The following is a 15,160-nucleotide window of genomic DNA, read 5'->3' on the forward strand; positions in this document are numbered from 1 at the left end:
AAACTTCAATTCTGCAAGATCCCAAGTACGGAATTCTTCAGGTGAAATCCTCTATGCTCCAACCTCCTGTCTGAGTAGTACATCACTAAAACTTCTCTTTTAAACTATTTCTGATGCACCAAATCTGACACGACAGACAGAAACAAGGTATCAGTCTGGATTAAATGCCTGAAAAAAGAGAAAAAAAATTCCTTTTCAAAATAACTTCCATGCAACTTTTAGTTCAAATAAGAACACATGTTATAGCTTATCCTCATAGCTGAAAAGTTTTTAAAATTAATAGTCAGCAAAAATAAGTGCACATTGGTAAATTTGTGGCAAGATATAGCTAGGTTTTGTGGAAATTTTGTATTGTTCGTTTTTATTAAACAAACAAGCATACCCGGCCTATTGTTACCCCACTATTAGTTAAAACATTCAGGATTTTTAATAATTATGAAAAAGTTCCAGTGTGTTTCCAATGATCAATTGTAAGCAAAAAGAGTTGGAGTATCGCCCGACTACATTATATAGGTACTTTCAATTTAGTTATGTACTTAAGTGACAAACTATACTATGTGTCGTAGTATTCTGTTACATAAGTAAATCATTTATACTTATCTAGACAATTGATTTAAAAATTGTAATGTGTCAAAGACAATTTTTAAGCTTGTTTCAAACATGGCATCCAAGTTTCTAAATTTTTTTGTTAGCGTTTGTGCATTTAATAAATTTTTTAGTTTATTTGTCTGATTTCATATCTAGTGCTGAAGATAAAGACAATGGTTTTAGTTTTCTGGTTTTCCTGAAGCCTAAACCACCGTATGGTACCATTAAACCTTTGATAAAAGTTTTACAGGTAATTTTTAAAAATTTTAATCCTCGGAAATTTATGATTCTGTTGCTTATTAACAAATTGTTGAACTGTGCAAACCCACTTAGGTGGCCAGATATTCCTGAGGTGGAAAATGTTTTCAGAAACTCAAAATTTGGATAATTTGGATAATTTGTCCTGTTCTATGCTATATCAGTCAATGCACAGGCCAATAGTTGAGCAGTGTTATAGGAAGAACAATAAATTTCTTATAAAAGGTTATTTGCAATACTATTCTAAAATTAAAACTGTCTTCAATGGATAGCCTCAATGTTTGATTATCATTTTATATTATAAATTTTGCAAGTATTGCTTTTTTATTACTTGTCTTATTTGTTAATCATCAGTTCTTTTTTTAGGATTTTTTTCCATACAAAGTGCAACAAATATATGCAATCAAACCTGAAGGTTATCGTGAGAGACTGTTGTCAACATCATCACTTAACAGCACAAAATATAAATTTGAGGTAACTTTGAAAATTAATTGTATTTTTTTTAATAGTTCTGTCATGCAGAAAATAATTACTGAATAATTATTGTATTTGTCATCAAAAAACATTAATATTTCTTTAACTGTTCATGGAAAACACATCCTCTAATTTATTTTGGTAAGTGTTTAATTTATATAAACTCTGATCTGGTCTGATTGAAATTTTAAAGTAAATTATCTTTCTGAGAGTTCTTCTGCCTAAGTGGATTTTTCCACAGGTCCTTTAACCAGTTGAAGTATTGGACAATGTTTGACAGAATTAAGTTACAGTGGTCAACAAAATGCAAGGGTATATCAAAAAATTGACACTTTCTAACATCAATGTTAGAAAGTGTGACGAAGCATTTTTTAAAGACTGCCTACTTAGCCTATGTATCTGCAAAAGTAGAATTTTCACAGCTGGCTGGCTAAAGTCCAGTTGACAATTTCAAGAAATAGACTGAAACTGCCATTTTCTTAGAAGATATTTTGAGCAGAATTTTATGGCAAAAAATTCCACGTGAGTCGACGAGTCAGGCTTATGTAAGTGATCATAAATTTGTTGAGACTAAAGTAAAAAATGATACAAGAGCGTATTGGTATGAGTAGTATAAAATTTGTGCAACAATAAAATTCTTCGCTGTATTTTTGCTGTTATTAAAGTAAGCTAAATTGATCATAAAATATGACAATATACAACCGCGAGCATAATTTTTACAGTTCTCATAACCATATTGTTAGCAAATTTTAATAATTGAATTTCCGCGCCCGAAGGCGTAGGAAATTCTTTAAAACCGTCGTTTTTTTCTTTCGGAGCATTTTTTGAGAAAAAATCGACCCTGGGATTTCACGTTCATCTGAGAGGAGGATAGTATTGGTATAACTGACTAACTAACCCTGTCCCAAATGGTCAATTGAACGTCACAGATTAAAACTTCGTACCCAAGCTCCCTAAAAACTGGGAAATCATCTAAATGATGTTTCAGGCCAAAATTGGACAAAATTTGGCACACTTAACAAAAAAGGTATGATCCAAAGCATCCAAAGCATCCAAAGCATATGGATATATTGGAGTTGAGCTTATTACAAGTCTTACTAACCAGATTATAAAGGATGGTGCTATTCCGAGTGAGTGGCAGTCGAGTGTAATAGTGAATTGTTTCAAGGGCAAGGGTGATGCATTAGAAGGGGGTACTATAGAGGTTTGAAGTTGGTTGATCAAGTAATGAAAGTTATTGAAAGAGTGATTGATAAGTTACTTAGAGAAAGAATTGATATAGATAAGATGCAATTTGGTTTTGTTCCAGGGCGTGGCACTACAGATGCAATATTTTTACTCAGACAGCTTCAGGAAAAGTATTTAGGAAAGAGAAAGAAACTCTATTTTGCCTTTGTAGATTTAGAGAAAGCTTTTGATAGAGTGCCACGTAAAGTTATTTGGTGGGCTATGAGAAAATTAGGTGTGGATGAGTGGCTAGTTACGATGGTTCAGTCTATGTACAGCAATGCTAGAAGTCGTGTCAGGATTAACGATTCACTTAGTGATGAATTTAGTGTAAATGTTGGTGTACATCAGGGTTCTGTACTTAGTCCTTTGTTGTTTATTCTAGTCTTAGAAGCGCTGTCGATGGAGTTCAGAACAGGTTGCCCATGGGAGTTATTGTATGCAGATGATTTGGTTCTCATAGCAGAGTCGATGGAAGAATTAGTTGAAAAGTTTGAGAAGTGGAAGAAAGGACTAGAAGAGAAAGGGCTGAAGGTAAACACAGCAAAGTCTAAAGTCATGATAAGTAGCATTGCAGCCAAGTGTGACCTTGTAGTTGGAAAGTGGCCTTGTGGAGTTTGCAGGAAAGGGGTTGGTAGTAACTCAATTTTTTGTCAGACTTGCAAGCATTGGGTACATAAGAAGTGCAGTAGTATTAGTGGAAGGTTAAGAGCTGGCATACAGTTTGTATGCAAGCGTTGCAAAGGTGAGATTATAGAGAATGAAGTATTTCCAGCTTTAATGATGTACAACAGTGGCTCGTTAGAGATAGTTAAGAACTTCAGTTACTTAGGTGATATGTTGGGCAGTGAAGGGGGTGTTGGAAGAAGTGTTACTTGCAGGATAGGTTCTGCTTGGAAAAAGTTTAGAGAGTTACTTCCTTTATTGACTAGCAGAGTCCTGTCAATTGAGGTAAAAGGTAGGTTGTATGAGGCCTGTGTAAGAAGTGTTATGTTGTACGGTAGTGAGACATGGGCAGTGAAGCAGGAAGATCTTGACTGTTTAGAAAGGAATGATATGAGAATGGTTAGGTGGATGTGTAATGCCAGTCTGAGAGACAGAAAGAGTTCAGATGAGCTAAGAAGCAGGCTAAGTCTCTGTAGAATTAAAGATGTTATCCAGATAAGAAGATTGAATTGGCTGGGGCACTTGGAAAGAATGGAGGAGGATAATTGGGTAAGAAAGTGTAGAGACTTGATAGTTCCTGGGGCAAAGCCCAGAGGCAGACCGAGAAAGACTTGGCAGGAGGTTATAAGGACAGACTTGATAGAGAGGAAGTTGAGTTTAGATCTAACACAGTCTAGATCAGATTGAAAGAGGGTCATTAATATACCCCGTCCAACCCATGCTAGCATGGAAAACGGACGTTAAGCCGAGAATGATGATGATGATGATGATGAACATAATGGTGACATCATAATTTTGATTTTTCCCACCTAAATGTCATTTTAGGCCAAAATTTGTTCAAAAATTAAAACTACTTTATTTTCAACAAAATTTGGCACAGTTAACAAATAAAGTATGCTGAACATGATGGTGACATCAAAATTTTGATTTCTTGTTACCTAAATATCATTTTAGGCGAAAGTTGGTCCAAAAATTAAAACTACTTTATTTTTGACAAGAATTGGCACAGTTAACAAAAAAAGTATGCTGAACATGATGGTGACATCAAAATTTTGGTTTTTAGTCACCTAAATGTCATTTTAGGCCAAAACTTGTTCAAAAATTAAAACTACTTTATTTTTGACAAGAATTGGCACAGTTAACAAAAAAGGTATGCTGAACATGATGGTGACATCAAAATTTTGTTTTTTTGTCACCTTAAATGTCATTTTAGGCCAATATTGGTGCAAAAATTAAAACTACTTTATTTTTGACAAAAATTGGCAAAGTTAACAAAAAAGTATGCTCAAAATTTTTATTTTTGTCACCTAAATGCCATTTTAGGCCAAAATTGGTCCGAAAATTAAAACCACTTCATTTTCGGCCAAATTTGGCACAGTTAACAAATAAAGTATGCTGGAAATGATGATGATACAAAAGTTTGATTTTTTGTCACCTAAATGTCATTTCAGGCCAAAATTTGTCCAAAAATTAAAACTACTTTATTTTCGACAAAAATTGGCACAGTTAAAGATAATTAACTCCTATATGTACGGAGGTGTGGCACCCGAGGGCCAAAATATGCTGATATCAGCAGCAAATAATTGAAAATCATAAGGCAGAACCACATTTTTTCAAAATTACCCAGAGTTCCTCAACGTTGTCCGTCACTTTGGCTAGCGCTGAAACATGTGACTAAGACGGGTTGGAAGCTCAGGGATCGTGGCTTAAAACTAAAGGAATGCAAAGAAATGCCATGAGTAGTGCAAGGGAAAGAAGAGGAATTCTTAAGTAATTTTTTTTCATTGGATTTACAGAATTTGAAGTACCCCACAATGAGAAGTAAAGAACAGAAACGCCTTTCCGATGTCTGATGATGAGGGATGGTCACATCTGAATAATATTTATTTTGTGATTTTAAGCTACCTCTAGCCAGTACCATGCCAGCACTCCAGGGAACATTTGTTATTAAATAAATAAGTGATAAAGTACAAGAGCTAAATATATTACTTTAATGTAGCTAGCTGCACAAAAGATTTTCAAAGCATTCTGTCATTTTAAATAAAAATAGCTAGGTAGTTATTTGGACCTCCCATAGCAGTGAACATTCAAGACTTGAGTATATAGCTAGTTAGGTATGCAAGACATTGCATGTTGGTAAACATGTTTCCACGACAAACTGAAACCTATATTTCATAAATAAATTATGTAGATTTTCAGTTTTCTTTTATGAAATAACAAAATTTGGGAAAGTATAGCCAGAAGTAATATTCGCTTGAAGTGGGAAGACCTAAAGTCTTCATGTTAAGACTTAGTAAAGTGTAAACTGTTTCACATGGAGGACACTTAGTGTAATGTGTTACAAATCCAGTGGAGCACTTGTAGCATTAAGAATTTCTTTTTCATAAACCAACATTCAAAGGACTTATGATAAAGATAAGCCTATTGTTACTTCTGCAAAGCAAATACAGTTGTTTAGCATTTTTTATTTTGCATAAAAAGTTCCTGTGGATATTCAAAAATTAATTGTGAGTGGCAGCAGACTGGGCGATTAGTGCAAAGTAAACGTGTTGCAGATCCAGGTGGACAAAAAAATAACTTTCTAACCACTTTGTATTTATACGGCATAAAATTTAGATAATGTATTTAGCACTGTGCTTCAGAAGCACATTCCCACTTTATCTGAGCTGGATAAGGCATTTGGTCCTAAACCTGGGACACATTTTATCTGTTGGAATTATTTTTAATCCTGAGAATCACTTAGAATGTTATCTGTACACATGGCTTGTCAAAACTGATATGCTGTCAAAAAAAGTTTATCGGCGTCTCCAAAAATGGCCAAAATTAAGAACTGAGAAACTATGATAGTAGTAAAAAAAAATTTTTGGGTTCATTTCATCAAACTGGTCTAAAAACATGTAATACTAAGTTTCAAGTCATTATTTCAATTTTTACTGAAGTAATAGGACTTTTACTTAGTGACAAATGACTGCAGGGACTAATCGGTTTGAAATTATTTATAATATTTTAAAAACAAACTTTTTCTCTTGATGTGTTTTTATTTTCCTGCAAAAGTTCCTGCATAGCTTATGTATTAACATTAGGATAAGAACGAAAAAGTTACCGTGGGACACCGGTTTTAAAGCTTAAAAATTTCCAGCGAGAAATTTGAAAACTAATGAATGACAAAATCGTAAAAGTTTATCTTCAAATTTTTAATTTTTGTTAATGTAAAAGTAATCCACATGAAAAAAGTTTCTGATGCTTTTTATGAAATCTTTCATATTGGCCATATGGGGTAACTTGATGAACAATGCATTTTCCTGCAGGTGTTCTAAAATATGTGTAGCTAGTATAATCTTAAAAAATGTGATGTAATTTTCTTCTTTAAGTTTTGACTTTTAACCCAGCTAAAAAGCTCAGCCTTGTCCTTTCATGCTTAGTCTAGCTAGCTATAGCGAAAAAGTTTAATATTCAAACTTGACCTATTTTACTGAGTATTAAGTAATAAATGCTAGTTTAATCCTAAATGTAACTATAGTAGCTAAGCTACCTGTAAGAACAACATCAAACAACATCGAGGTTGTTCTCTTTTGTATACAAACCCATTGTTATTTTTGTAATAAGTACCAAATTTTATGTGTTCATTTCGTGTGCTTATGAGTGTAACCAAAGTGCCCTGTACGTAAGTCCTAAAAATTTATGTCATTGGCTCACTCTTTACGAATGACACCACATAACAAAGGAAAACCATGCTTTGCTATTTCCCGTAACCTATACCGAGATTTGGTTGTTATATATATCAGAATTAATTGTCTTTAATAAAGAAAGTATGCTGAAAATGTTGGTCACATCAAATTTATGATTTTTTGTCAACTAAATGCCGTTTAAGACCATAAACGTCTCAACCGCAAGACTTTCAACCATGAATGATAGGCTGTATTTTTGTTAGCAATTTCTTTTAAAATGTGAGTTTATTATGACACATTGCGTTTTGTTTGCGGTTGTTATAAGATATAATGTCACTCGGTGCTTTATCTTCAGAGCTTCATGCACCAAAACTCTTCGAATGTTTGGCACTATAACACAACGAATTAGTAGGTTGTCATCAAATATTTTGGTAGAGAGCGGAAATTCTTTGAACCCCCAGGGCTTCTTGTTAAATTATTATACCATCAAATTAATACAAAATTAAAAAAATTATAAAAACTGATCACTTAGAGAGCCAGTGATTTTTTTTTGCTTAAAATGATATGTAATTTTGTTTTGGTTTTTAATGTTTTTCAGGTAAATATTGTTACACGTGAAAACCTGGTCAAGTATATTACATTGGATGAATTATCAACAGAATTTGGTGGCAATAGGAGTTATATCCATTCACACTGGTTCACAATGAGATTGGTATGTTTTTATAGGTTAAAGTGTTTAACCCATTGACTTTGAAATAGTTTAGTCTTTTAGTGCCCAATACACACTAATGATCTTTCACCCTATTGTTGACATACCTGTTTTTTCAGGTAGATATTTTTGTAGAATAAGATTCATGTGGTTTTCACGTTTTTGCTGAATTTGGTCTTTACTTTTCTTCATGTGCCATTGAATTTAATAGGAAACTTCAAGTGGTTGGTAGTGATTTAAATAATAGGCTGTAATAATAAATTTCTATGTTGATAATTTATCAACATTTATTTTTTATTATTCAGGGTTTTATGCTTGGTAATTTTGAAATTGTTACCCGCTCCATATGGCATGCTGATTTTAACTTTATCTGTTTTTTATTGTGGACATAGAAGTTAAAAAACAAATTAAACTGTAAAGAATTAAGTTCATATTTGACCCAACACCTTCTGAACCTTACCTTTTTTAATTTCTTTTAATTTAAACAATTTTGAAGAAGAACAGTTTGTTTTAGAAGTTTAGTACCTTTTGTTTTTTAGTTTATTTTTTAAAGTCTTCTCAAAAGCACACAGGGTTACTTGTAAAATTTAATGCTTCTTACTTTATTGTATAAATAATTACATTTAAAAGGATATCTTTTACCCCCCAAACTGCATAACTTTCCCAGTTTAAAATAAAACCAATTACTCCTTCTAAACCTTCTTTTGTATCTCAATCACATGGTTTTTCTATCAATGGCTTCCATGTGTCTATTAAAAAAATATTTGTGTTTTAAAATTATTAAAATCTGTATACCAGTAATTATATGTTTAAGTTTAATTTCTAACTTTGAAAAATTTTCTCAATAATTATGATGTCATTGATATGTAAATGTCAACAGACGTTATGACGAAATTGACAGTAGTAAACTTTTTTGTTGTAAAAAGGGTTTGTTTGTTTACATTTTGTAAGTCATGAGAATGAGTTTTGTAATGGAGTCTGACAGTTATAAAAATATTGACTTTTTATCATAATATGTCAAAGCAGTACATTTTATCTATTGTACCAACAGGCTGCTATGTCATAAAAACGTGTGAATCATAATCAGACCTTAATTGTTAATCTGCTTATTATATCGGTGCCATTTTTAGATATTATAAACTTCTGATGATTAATGTGTCTTAAAGAAAACAACCCATGACATACTGACGACTCCTATTTTGTGTCCTTGTTGACTAGTAAAATTTTCAGTATGGTGGCTGATTTTAATGAAATTTAATTATTGACTTCGTGATCTCAACTTGATCAATACATTTGGTGCGATTTAAGCTGTTATAATTAGCTGTTGTTGTTTTGATTTTCCCAGCAGACACAAAGCCTGTTTATATTTTCCTTAAAACTGTTACAAGACTGTTTAAACGAATGAGAAAACAAACAAATTCACAATGCTAACATTTTGATTGAATCTTAGAAATACATAACGCTTTTAATAATGGTAGTGTATGAATGATTTTGGTGTTTCCTTTATGATGGTGGGTATCTTCTGTACAATACACATGTAGTTACACCCTCAATATAATTATGATTTATTTATTTGTTTGTTTTTTGTGGGAAAATAATTTTCAATTATTACAGAAGATGAAAAATTAAGCACATGAGGTACATAAGTAGGATAATTAATTAGTACAAAGAGAGACAATTAAAACAAACTATAATAAATTAAACCAGCTGGATATTTAAGTAACAATGCCTTTCGTTTTTACACATGCAATATACTTTCATACAAGTTAATTTTATTACTAAACAGTAAATTCAATATCATGAGCCTTTGATAAACGATACAAGAGAAGTTTTTGAGGAGTGTTAGAATTAAAGTGAGACTGGTATAGAATTTTAATATTTTTAGGACAACCTATCATTTTATGCTTGTTATTTTGCTATTATTTTTTCAATGGTCGTAGTATTGGTGTTGGTGTTATTGTTGATGTTGATGTTTTTGTTGTTATTATTGTTGTTGTTATTATTTTTGTTATTGTTGTTGTTGCTGTCATTGGTATTGTTGTTATTGTTGTTATTGTTATTGTTATTATTATTGTTGTTATTAATGTTTTTTTTAATGTTTTTGTTGTGGTTGCTTGAAAGAGCACCTTTTTTACTTTAGATCATGCTTTGCGTAAGGTTGGTTCACACAAAAACCCTTTTAAACATTATGTCAGTCTAATTTTTTTTGTGCTATTAGGGTTGTCTTTGCATGAGTCACTTTCAAAATTGCTTTAATATTTTATGAACTAGCATTCCTTATTTCTTATTTAGGAATTTACCATTGTGAAGCTAGATAAAAATACATAAAAAAGGGTAATATTGCTTGTGCAAATAAATGATTGAATGTTTTTTTTTGCAGAGGGTAATGGAGAACAATACTATTTTTTATTCCTAAGTATTATTAGACTTCATTGCTTGAATTTTTATATCCATTTGCAAAATTTTTATTATTATGTGAAATGGAAATGTTTTCTTTTTTTATTGCAGGGGAAGTTAAGAGTGAAAACAATACTCAATACTCACAAATGTTTCTTGGGGACAGCAATTATTACTTGAAAATTTTATTTTTTAAAAAAAAACTAGAAAAAATTGTAGACAAAATCAATATTTGTATCAATTTTATATACCAGGAAAAAATATTAAATTTAGAAAAAGCTGAGTTTATGTATGAAAGAAACTCCTTATGTGATTGTTTTTAAAAGAAAACATAATGAAGTTACTTTCATTCTTTATTTTTTACTCTTATCCAAACCATCTGCTCTTTAAATATTTTTTTTCATCTTTCTTTTCCACCTTTTTATAAAATTATGAAATGTTGTATAAAATGTTAAGATTGAAACAGAAGAGTAAAGCAGTTATAAAATAAAGTTTATAAAAATTGTTGTGGGACCGGCATTCATTGAGAAGTCAAGAAATTTTTATTTTATTTTATTGTAAATATAAGTACAGATTGTGTGGATTTTATTGACAAAGTGTTGGAGTGTTGGTAGGGTGGAGTTTAAAAAGTATAGTTAAGGCTTCAGCATGTCTAATTAAGTGGTTATTCCCTTTGATCTCTGGTCTATTTTTTATTGTTCAGATTTTAGAATTTGTCCAAGCATTTGTAACTTGATTTATTGTTGTTTTGCTACTGCTGATGTTTGCTGGTGTTGTTTTGTTGTTATTCCTACTGTATTGTTTGTCTATTTGTGTATTGTTGTTATTTTAATTTTCTCCAAAGTGTTCACTAACTAAATGTAAACAGAATATCTTTTGGTTTGTGTATAGTTTGCACTTTTTGAGTGCATTTCACAGGTGAATGTGAGGGACCTTTAAAAAGTTTATGTGAATGGACTATGTGTCAAGAGTGAGAGAGCGAGAGAGAAGAATTAGAAGTAAAGGTATAGAAGAAAGTTTAGTGTTATGTCTGCTAACATATTTTACTGGATTTTTTACTGGAATATTTAAATTAAATAAAAGTAAACTTTCTTAACTGTTGGACTTGAGTGATAATCGTACAATCATGGAAGGAATTGCACACAATCCTGAAAAAGGGTTGTTGTTGGAGTGTGTTTTGATACATTTTGGTTTCTACTTTTTGAAAGATCAAAATATAGACATACATAGAAAAGGTATTTTAATGCATTTGGAGAGATGAAAGAGAAGCTTGTGGGTCATGAAAATGGATGCAGATGTAAGCCTCAAGTTACAGGGCATTGATGAGATCATTTTTGATGTATGTTTGACAAATGTTGTAGTTTTGGTTCAACCCCTTACCACACCCCATAGCAAACTGTCTAATTTAGTGTTAAGATAAACAAACACAAGAATTAAATGTTTTTGTACAACATATTTCACAGTGCCACAACCCTGTTAAAAAAAATTATAAAATTAACATTAAAATAAGCAGATCTTAATAAATTTTCACGTTTTACTTCAAAAATTATAAGTTTCCACCTGCAATTTTAAGTATTGTGAGACTTTATGCACACAAAAATGTCAGTATATTGCTTTAAAAATAAAAACCGCTGTAAAAATGGTGTTTTGACCTAGGCATTCGAAAAATTTCTATTTGAATCCATGGCATTGTCATCTAAGCTGGACGATATTAAACGCAGCTTGCTTCAAGACGACTTTGCAGTGACTGTTGATGGTGTACGAGAACAACTTCATCATCACCAACACGTTCGCAAGTGGATAGTTAAAGCTCCAATTGAGATTCTAGCAGAAGAAGCTAACAGAGTTGTGAATATAATAAAGAGCTCATGTGAATGTCCAACTGAAGAGGAATTAAAAGATGAATATAAAAATTCTATGCATCAGGTGAGATTTTACCCCTACAATTTGCTATAAATAGCTTTATTATAAATGTAACAAGAATTTTCTTGTCACTTTTGAAGTCAAATTCATATAAAATAATTGTGGTTGTATGTGATCAATTTATTTTAAATTGACAGTAATGTCCATTACTTGATTCTTCATCAAGTTAAAATAAACTCTGGAAATGACTATTGTAGGTGCGTAGCATGATTGGTACATTAACAGATCAGCGAACGTTCTTAAAGGAGCTATGGATTAGCCGAAAAGGCCAACTTGAGCAAAGATTTCAATTTAATGTATTTAAGCAAGATGCTGAAAAAGTAAGCTATAACAATGTTTTAACACAAAAAAGTATATATGTGCATTTCTGTTATGGCATTTATTATATAGATAATAATTGTGTTTCTCTACTGAATGTATCTAAACAACTGTTACAACACATGTTTTTACAGTTATTTAGCAACATCTGCATCTGCATACTAATGTCAGTGTTTTGATGTTTTAAAGGGCACTACTTTTACATAGGCTTATTCTGTTGTTATTTTTTATAATAGATGCTGACATGGATTCACGAAAACCGCAATGAATTTCTTTATAACTTTACTGAGATTGGAGAGGACTTAGAGATGGCTGAAGAGCTGCGTGAAGAGCACAAGCAATTTGAAGAAAACTGTGGTGTAAGTATTAATTACAATAGTTGTTTTGTGAATATTCAAACTAATGACTTCATGGAATATTGTTATTCCTAATTTCTCCTATAGCGGAATCTCCTCCTAGAATGTTATTGTAAATGATTTGTTCAGTCTCAGTGTTTCCTGACAGGTATCTTTCTAATTTTCAAGTCATCAGTGGAGTAAGTTTTACTAAAATTTTTTTGTGGCTGGAATTACTTTACAATCTTAGCTTCATTTTGCTGGAATCAATTTTTTTTAACGTTTAAAATTTCGCTTGTTTGATACCTGGTAATGTGTAAGTGCAAAATCCATAAACATTTTTTCAAGTGAATTTTTTTTCGAGATTAAGTAGAAAGAGTTCCTACTCACACACACAAATTTTTGTTTTCTTTGAGGTTAATTATTTCTAAAAAATTGGTGGTTACTGGCTGTCCTCCTTTTTGGAGATATCTTTAATCATAGATTTTCTTATTAGGATGTACAAGTCAACATTGACCATATTTTACAAGTTGCAAATCGATTGCAAGAAATGCAATTTTTTGATGTGGAATTAATTGATCGTTTATCAGCAAAACTGGAAAACGAGTGGAAGAAACTTTACACTGCTGTTGAACAGCGAAGTGCAATGCTTGAAGCATCTGTTTCTTTTCATCGAAGTAGTAAACAGGTATACTAATCCTAATTGATGTTCTTTATGTTTTTTAAATCAGGTAGAATGTACAGCTTACAGAAACAGGAAACATTTCATAGTACTGAAGTTTTTAGTGCAACCATGATTGTTTTTTAAATTTTTTTTTGGACATTTGTTGCGGAAACATAAATTTATGCTTATGTTTTCAAAATAAAATACAGACCCAAAAGGAAGTTTCTGCTGTGAAAGTTTGTTTCACATATCATGGAGAGAAAAACAATTGTGAAAGAAACACTAACTTTGCTGGTAAACATTGCAACTTTATTGTTCTTTCATTGCTCTTCACCAGTCTTCTTCAGGCTAATTTACGCTTATTAACAATAATTGCTGACATTTTTAACAAAATCCTTGATTCACATCAGCAAATTTATGTAAATGTGGCTTTTCTTTCAGTTGGATATAAATTTAAACTTTCTCATTTTTTCTCTAAATTTCACTGTTAAGAAAAAAAATGGCCAACGTGAAACACAAGTTTGCAGCAGCGTGAAAAAACTGGCTTAGAAAGACTGTATTGGAGACAATGTCAAGGGTGAAGCATTGCTAATCTACCAGAAAAATATTATTTTAATGCTTTTCACACTGCAGTAAATAATAACTTTATTAAATACCATGGGTATTAATATTTAACCTGGTTTAATTAAGCATGGACATTTAGTTGTCAGTTACATTATGCAATATTGTAGAATGTTAGCACAACAAATATCTTTTGTCTATTAAAAGATGCATGTTTTTAACTATATATTAGCTTTTATCTCGCAGTATTTATCTCAAGAACATCAGTATCTGAGGTAATGTAACAATCTTGGATCTAATTTGTAGTTTTTGGGTCAGAGTAAGATCTGGGTGGATGAGTTAAAGTCATTTGAAGAAACGCCAGTGGAATCTAAGGCTACTCTTGATGCAACAAATACGTCTCTGTCCAATATGAGACAAACCATGACAGACTCGTATGAAGCTGTTAGCAAAGAGGCAAAAGAATTACTGAGTTCTTTGCAAAGATCTCCTATTGGTGATAGCCGTGAAGAGAAAGCACGCTCTCGACTTTCTGATTACACAGACGCAGCTTCGCATGTCATGGATGTTATTGTTATTATGTATGAGCAAAATAAACAATTAAATATATGCTGGGAGAAACAAAAAGTTCGCAATAACCAGAAATACAAACTGAGTGTATTTAATGAAGAATGTGTAGAGGTAAATATTCGTTTTTTATTGATATTTGCATGACCAGTTTTAACCAACATTCTTGTTGGTAATGCATAATTATAATTACTGTGTTTCCAAATTTATAATGTTTGTTAACTAAAGCCACTGACATAATGGTACTTTTAGTCTAAAAAATGTGTGTAGGAGAAAAAAAATCATGCCACAGACAATCTGCCGTGGGTGAATTCCAATGGATTTTTCCTTGAGCTCATGACTAGTCTGAATTATCCATAGTTGGAAAATAGTATCTATATTAAATTAAAAAGAAGAAGAATTACTGGAACAATAAATTATCCAATCACAACTGCATAGTTTGAAACAAACCACATTGGTGTTTAAATACCCTTTTTTATTAACATTAATTATGTCTTGTTTATCTCAACTTCAAATTTTTCCTTGCATATTGATAAAGTTTTTTGTGTCCATTAAAAATAATATTGAACCACAAAAAACGCTTTTCACACATACATTGTCATAAATATAGCATATGTCCATATCTGTGCGAGGCCTTTTTAATAAGCCGTGTTGTATGTCGTCAAATACATCAAAATTCAGGTTTAACCTGAATAGGTTAATCTTTGTGGCAGACTACAAACTTTGCTGGGAACACTATTTTCACTTTTCTTATGAGATCACTTTGCTGAAGAAAGTGAACTTTTTTAACTTTATTATTCTGGTT

The 15,160-nt window shown here is 31.6% G+C and overlaps 1 protein-coding gene across 4 annotated transcripts in view; it reads left to right on the plus strand.

Moving 5' to 3' along the window:
- The window catches only part of LOC130641573 (triple functional domain protein-like), a 72,722-nt gene that overhangs the window by 29,270 nt on the left and 28,292 nt on the right, over positions 1 to 15,160 (plus strand). For 3 of the 4 annotated variants that reach the window (XM_057448436.1, XM_057448438.1, XM_057448437.1), the window contains exons 4-11: positions 745 to 838; positions 1,213 to 1,320; positions 7,480 to 7,593; positions 11,644 to 11,913; positions 12,108 to 12,230; positions 12,465 to 12,587; positions 13,060 to 13,251; positions 14,095 to 14,469. In XM_057448436.1, the coding sequence (XP_057304419.1) occupies positions 745 to 838; positions 1,213 to 1,320; positions 7,480 to 7,593; positions 11,644 to 11,913; positions 12,108 to 12,230; positions 12,465 to 12,587; positions 13,060 to 13,251; positions 14,095 to 14,469 (1,399 nt within the window). Of the gene's footprint in view, positions 1 to 744; positions 839 to 1,212; positions 1,321 to 7,479; positions 7,594 to 10,585; positions 11,327 to 11,643; positions 11,914 to 12,107; positions 12,231 to 12,464; positions 12,588 to 13,059; positions 13,252 to 14,094; positions 14,470 to 15,160 lie in introns of those variants that run through there. The other variant, XM_057448439.1, reaches the window with a different exon arrangement.

This window comes from Hydractinia symbiolongicarpus, chromosome 4, assembly GCF_029227915.1.
Source record: "Hydractinia symbiolongicarpus strain clone_291-10 chromosome 4, HSymV2.1, whole genome shotgun sequence".
Lineage (NCBI taxonomy): Eukaryota > Metazoa > Cnidaria > Hydrozoa > Anthoathecata > Hydractiniidae > Hydractinia > Hydractinia symbiolongicarpus.